General features: G+C 34.2%; 1 protein-coding gene across 1 annotated transcript; it reads left to right on the top strand.

The window, feature by feature from the left end:
* The first annotated feature begins 83 nt into the window (after nucleotides 1-83).
* On the top strand, nucleotides 84-4022 carry LOC111383576 (GDP-mannose 3,5-epimerase 2). Its single transcript, XM_023007690.1, has 7 exons — nucleotides 84-229; nucleotides 947-1357; nucleotides 2255-2348; nucleotides 2439-2568; nucleotides 2671-2803; nucleotides 3264-3471; nucleotides 3579-4022. The coding sequence occupies exons 2-7, from the start codon at nucleotides 948-950 to the stop codon at nucleotides 3732-3734; spliced, it is 1131 nt and encodes a 376-aa protein (XP_022863458.1). The 5' UTR covers nucleotides 84-229; nucleotide 947; the 3' UTR covers nucleotides 3735-4022.
* Nucleotides 4023-7232: the final 3210 nt, after the last annotated feature.

Here is a 7232-nt window from a genome sequence, read left to right on the forward strand (position 1 = left end):
TAACGGAGATTTTAATAATTAAAAGGAATTACTTGAAGAGAAACCAAACACGTCCTATCATAGGTAGAAATAACGAATGACAAAAAAAATAGGACACAATACCGTGCATTTGAATTCTGTCCTCACAATCATTACAATAAATCTCCATACATAGCACAAGAGGATAGAGATCTATACATACAGATAGCCATTTCACATTTCTCATTACATAAATCAAAATTTTCTTGAGGTAATTCAATTTCTATTTTGAGAAAACATGCTCTGTTTTTCCATGTTTTCGGGTGCAAATTTATGATGATTTCGTTCTGGGTTTTTATAAATTAGAGATATTACATTTTGGGTTTCTAAATATTCTTCTGGTTTGCATTTATTTAAAGATTCTCTGTTTCATGTAATAATTTGTTAAGTTTATCTATATGTTCATTCGGGTTCTGATTTTTTGGTGTTATTGCAGTTTTGTTGAATTTTTGTGCATTGCGTTTGTTTTTATATCATTTAAAAAAAATCTGTATTATCGAATTCTGTCTTAGCTGTCTATGGATTGTCGGATGTAGAATTTGATTCTTTCCCCTTTTGCTTTTTACATTTTCTTATATTTACTTGTGTCAATTATTCTGTGTCTATGAAAATATATAAATCAAATGGGTTCGATTTGTCTTTGCTTTTCATCTCGTTCTTGTATGCTTGAATTTGGCGTTTTTGCTGTTGAATTATGCTAGAAGGAAGATTAGCCAACACTTGTTTCCTCACTGTTGTTGGTTAGTAGACTTCTTTGATAAGATAGTTTAATGGAAGTGCCTTTTAGATGTAATAATTGTCCTTCTCAACCCAACTGCCTGATAAGCTATCAATTTTCTTAATTGGTGTTATTCCCCTTATCTAGAGTAATTCTTAAATATATATTGGCGAAATGCCTCCGTTTTATTTGGTCTTCGATTTATTGCAGAATGGGAAGCACAGGTGAAGCCAAGTATGGATCGTACACCTATGAAAACCTCGAGAGGGAACCCTACTGGCCAACCGAAAAGCTCCGGATTTCCATTACTGGAGCCGGTGGATTCATTGCCTCACACATTGCCAGGCGTCTGAAGAGTGAAGGTCATTATATTATTGCTTCCGACTGGAAGAAAAACGAGCACATGACGGAGGATATGTTCTGTCATGAATTCCATCTTGTTGACCTGAGAGTGATGGATAACTGTCTGAAAGTTACCCAAGGAGTTGATCATGTGTTCAATCTTGCTGCGGATATGGGAGGGATGGGTTTTATTCAGTCAAATCACTCTGTCATCATGTATAACAATACGATGATCAGCTTTAACATGATTGAGGCTGCAAGGATCAATGGAGTTAAGAGGTTCAATTTCTTTAATCTTCTTGATTTTATTCAGCATTTGGGTTTATGTGTAGAATACTGGTAATTGATACAAGCACTCATAAGATTGATTAGCTTTACATCCTAAATTTAGTCACTACATTTGCATTCTATGAAGTGCCGACATGGACACGTGTATCCAACCCAACACGCGGACATGCGATTTTTCAAAAAAGTACTGACTTGATACGTCGTCGACACCTTGATTAAATTTTTTAAAATTCTTCATTTATATAGAATAAATTTAATTTTATACTTGTTATTAATTTTACTTGTCGAAATCTTTTATATATGAGTACTTATTTGTTATTTAATAATAATTTTGAGTGAAAAATATAGTATTTTTGATGAAGAGAAAAAATATCATTACAGAGTATTCAAAGAGTATCGGTATTCAACACATATTCACCATGAACATGCTATTCTAGTTAAAATGTCCATGCTACAGAGACAGTGTTCATTAACTTGAAAATTATGAGGGTAATGTTGGTTTTCTTCTGTTGGTGATTAACAAAACTAAATAGACTATATTTAGGAATATGGTCTATTGTACAATTTTTTATTTTAATTGTTTTTTTCGTCACTGTTCTTATGATTGGGATTCTAAGAGTAAAGACCATTTTTGTTAGGTTACTGAAGTAAGAATATTTGCTTAGGAATGGTTGAATAATCAATAATTAGATACCCTTTTCTCAATAGATTATGTTATTTTAGCAAACAATTGATTTCTCAACGCCATCAAATGTGTTGATCGCCACATACCTGCCTGAGATGAAATTACCTTTGTGTTAAAGATGACGAGTTTTTCTTTGAATTAAATTCATTGAGGCGCATTTGGATGTGAAAATCTGAATATTGATCTCTCCAATTCGGATTCAGGTTTTTCTATGCCTCCAGTGCTTGTATCTATCCTGAATTTAAGCAGTTGGATACCAATGTGAGCTTGAAGGAGTCTGATGCTTGGCCTGCCGAGGTTTGCTTTCTTGTATTTTTTTTTTTTTTTAAATTGAGTGCACTTTTAGGTTTTCTAACGTTATCGACAAGATTTAATTTTTATTTTCAGCCTCAAGATGCTTATGGCCTGGAGAAGCTGGCAACAGAGGAACTCTGTAAACACTATAACAAGGATTTTGGAATCGAATGCCGAATTGGACGTTTTCATAACATTTATGGTCCATTTGGGACATGGAAAGGTAAACTTGAAGACACGGAGGAAAGTTGTAATATTTCTCTCTTTTTCTAAGTTCGCAGCGCATTCTCTTTATTTTGTCGACTTTTTCCATAAATTGGTACAGGTGGGAGGGAGAAGGCGCCTGCTGCCTTCTGTAGGAAAGCTCTTACATCCACGGATAAATTTGAAATGTGGGGAGATGGTCTACAAACGCGATCTTTCACTTTTATTGATGAATGCGTTGAGGGTGTTCTAAGGTACATTGGACTCATGGATGACATTCTCCTGACATTAATGGACAATGTTTTGTTTTAGAATGTGTTAAAGTTCATGACTCTCTTCTCGTAATGAATAGTATAAAACGTTGTTTGAATGAATAATCTTGATACTGGTAAAAGTAGCATTGTTCGACTGATATAGCTCCAAAACAAGAATGATCTTTATGTTACTGTTGGTGCTTGAATTTCTTGTTAGGATAACCTTGCTAAAAAGGCTTTTCATCCACTACTTTCCCGTTCAGAGTAAAAAGGGCAACATAATGTTTGGGTTATAGGCATGTATCGACTTGCTTCTGTATTCATTATATTTTTACTCCAGAAAAATACTTCTACACATGTTTGCGATCTAGTCAAGATAAAATTTAGAATTTCTTGAACGTTTTGTTTCAGAAATGTGCTACATTTTTCGCAGCTTAAATGAATTGTTTTATTCATTCAGATTGACAAAATCCGATTTCCGAGAGCCTGTAAACATTGGAAGTGATGAGATGGTCAGCATGAATGAGATGGCTGAGATTGTCCTGAGCTTTGAGAACAAAACGCTCCCCATCCATCACATTCCCGGACCCGAGGGTGTACGTGGACGAAACTCGGACAACACTCTAATTAAGGAAAAGCTTGGGTGGGCTCCTTCTATGAGATTGAAGGTGAAATGTTTGGATTGTTTTCTCCAATATTCTTTTTGTGTCCATCGACTGAACCCTTTGTAACATGTAACTCGTTGATCATATCTGTATGTTCATTGCGCTTGCAGGATGGACTGAGAATCACATATTTCTGGATCAAGGAGCAAATCGAGAAGGAGAAGGGTCGGGGCACTGATACATCTGCATATGGATCGTCAAAAGTTGTGGGGACGCAAGCTCCAGTTCAACTCGGTTCTCTTCGTGCTGCTGATGGCAAAGAATGAAGGAGATGAAGCCAACTGATTCACTTTAATGCACGATCCAGGTTCCATTTTTTTCTTCCACCGTGTTTTAATGAAGTGAAACGTTGCCGTTGTCTTATCTCTACAATTATGGTACATGTATCCTCTTTGGAAACGGATGTTACTTCCCTTTTCCTATTTTATTTAGCTTTGTATGACATTTCCTTATTTTGCTACATTATGAAAGGCTGAGGCCTCCATGCAGGTCATTGTATGGGAAACAATGTGAGAGTTTGCTGTTAAATTCTAATAAATATTGGTTTTATTTCTTGTGCGGGTTTTGACCTATGACCGGTTTCTGACTGTTAGATTTTCCCAGTTGAACTGGTCGATCTGATCTGATTTTGATAACATCGCTCATAATTTATAACTACAAATCCAAATGTGAGGGTGGTGGTAAGAGAGTGACCTTAATTTCTTTACTTGGTCGAGCATGAATTGATTTATTCGGGGTGTTTATCCTCATTTTGCTAACCGGATATAATTAATACACTTTATGAGGTAGATTTAGACTGGATTATTAATTCATTAGGTGAATTAAAATACATAAATTTACTTATTAGTATATAAGCTATATACAAGAAAATTACTTATTTAACTACAAAATTTACTTACAAACAAAAATATATAGTTATAAGTAAATAAAAAATAGTCATAAATATTTTTTTTCCATTACCTGTACGGTTTTCTAGTACAAAGTAGATATATACATCTTAAACCACTGTAATCGTAGCCGTCCTAATTCTATCCTGCATAATCATATACCTTCTAATCATATCCATTATCCAATACGGTGTACCAAACTTACAATTCTTATTTAAACTGGAAAGTTAGTAACTTTTTTTTTTCTTTTTAATAAAAAATATATTCTCGTCGCATTTTGAAAATGATTAAAATTGCCTGTTTATAAGTTTGTGACTTTTCTATAAAATTGAAATTGTTCAAGTTGTACTCGATTATATTTCAAAAATTTATCTGAATTGAATTATTGTTTCGAGTGAAATACTCAAAAACTAATGTATTATTTAACTTGTATCATATAATTTGCTCGTGGACAAGGATCAGAACTTAAAAATGACGGTTTGATAACAAAAGTATTGGCTCATTTTCTAAAAATTATGTAACACTACTTGTCTAATTTAAATAGATAAATCTATTTGTACATTGAGATGTCAATTCCAGTGCATAGACTCCTCACAACAGGGGGGTTCATGATGAATAAAAAAATTATGGACCCCCTTGTGAGAGGAACTGTACACCGGTGTACATATAACAGCTTCCAATTTAAATTCTTTACATAAATTTGTAACGACAAAGAAATTTAGATTGGTGCATCCACTCCTTTATTAAATAATTTTTTCAACCATATTTTATTCTACGAAACATATGAAAGTACGAAACCCTATTTTTTAATTGCTTTTTGGTTGCTTAAAAGTTGTTGAGATACAATTATAAGAAGTTTGCTTCCACTAGTTTTCTTAACCACCCAACAAAAGCAAAATAATATTTTTCATGCTAAAACCTAACACAATATATTGTCTCATAACACTATATTCATTTCATTAGCCTGTGGACTAAGGTTTATTTTATTAAGATGCTTACCAATTATACTAATGTATAGCGTTGTATTTCGTTAACCATTTATTCTTGGCATGACCCCCTCAACATACGAAAAATCCTTTTGGGTGATTTTCATCCACTCTTACCATGAAAAGTATATCTATTTTAATAAAAGGATACTAATAATATTTATCCATTTATACAGTTAAAGTACCATTTATGCAATATTTCTTAGCAATCATAGTCATAACTTTCTGTGTCAAATACAAATAAATACGTATGCAAAGAGAAAAAGAAATATAAATGGTTGTTTTTTAGCCTTTTTCTATGTGTAGAGTTGACACCATTTTTCTACTTTATTGTTATTGTAATTTAAGCAATTTTCAGAAAAGTTGTCACTTTTATTGCGCTAGTATTTGTTACTGTGAGCTGTGAGGAGCAATTTTAGGGATCAATTTTAGGCAACAAAATCAATCTACTTTAGGCTGTAATTCCTTCATCAAAGGGAATTAAATCACACAAAATTGTATAGTCCAAAAATAGGCTTGTACCTCTTCCTATTTAACTGTACCATTCTCATTGTAAGGAAAAAAAATGAAAAAGAATATATTTCCTACATGGTATCAGAGCATGGTACCCGATCCAGCAACTTCTGTAGCCATATTCTAGCTGTGCTCTCTTGATCCTTTATACATACACATGGAAGACATTATTGACCCAGAGAACCTCAACCACCTACCACCCCAAACCAACACGCTCTTTACAGAACTCACAACACACATGACTGAGGCTTTAAACAAGGCACAAACACCAAACCCAACTACAGAACCTTCGCCCCAAATTGGCATCAAATTGGATGGCTCCAACTATGCTCTATGGTCTCAAGTTATGGAGATGAACATAGATGGAAAAGACAAGCTTTGTTACTTGAATGGAGATGCACCTCCACCGTCATCGACCGACCCATCCTTACGCAAATGGCGCACAGAAATTGCGATTGTCAAAGGATGAATAATAAGCTCGCTGGACCCCCACACTTATTGGCAAATTCATACGGTTCTCTACGGCCAAGGAGGTTTGGGATGCAATTGCAACTACTTTCTTTGATGGGAATGATACTTCCTGTAGGTAAATTTTAGAGAATCAAATCAAACCGAAAGCCTGTGTATTCACAGTTTCCTTAAATCGAATTCACCGCCTCACCGGAGTGCAAGAGGTTTTGATCGGTGTTCGATTCCTAGGATACAATCGGTTGTTGGTTCACGCTGCACTACGTTAACTGCCAGTGAATAGGCTGTGATATACTCTATCTCACAAAGAAATTATAAACACAAGGAAGAACTTGAAAGTGAGAAAAAGAAGATTGTTGCTTAGAGGAAGAAGCTTGCATTTCACTTGTGATTTTTAACCGCCTGCGAACTAGATATGATATACTCTATCTCACAAAGAAATTATAAGCACAAGGAAGAACTTGAAAGTGAAAAAAAAAAAGATTGTTGCTTAGAGAAAGAAGCTTGCATTTCACTTGTGATTTTTAACCGTCTACGAATTAGTTGTGATATACTCTATCTCACAAAGAAATTATAAGCACGAGGAAGAACTTGAAAGTGAGAAAAAGAAGATTGTTGCTTAGAGGAAGAAGCTTGCATTTCATTTGTGATTTTCCAACCTAGAGAGACTCTTATTTATACCAATGGAAGAAAAGCTAGCTCATTAATCAAAGAGTTAAACCATTCATTGATAAAGGAGTTAAAAACATGAAAGGACTTGAATTACAACATATGAAGAGACTTCTATTCAATAATTTTCATTACTTCTATTCAATATTTTTCATTCAATTCTAATAATCCCCCACTTGAATGAAAATGGAAACTAAGACTCAAGAGGAAAGAGAGAGTAAAACGAATCAATCCTGCATAG

This window comes from Olea europaea, unplaced genomic scaffold, assembly GCF_002742605.1.
Source record: "Olea europaea var. sylvestris unplaced genomic scaffold, O_europaea_v1 scaffold272, whole genome shotgun sequence".
In the NCBI taxonomy this organism is placed as follows: Eukaryota; Viridiplantae; Streptophyta; class Magnoliopsida; order Lamiales; family Oleaceae; genus Olea; species Olea europaea.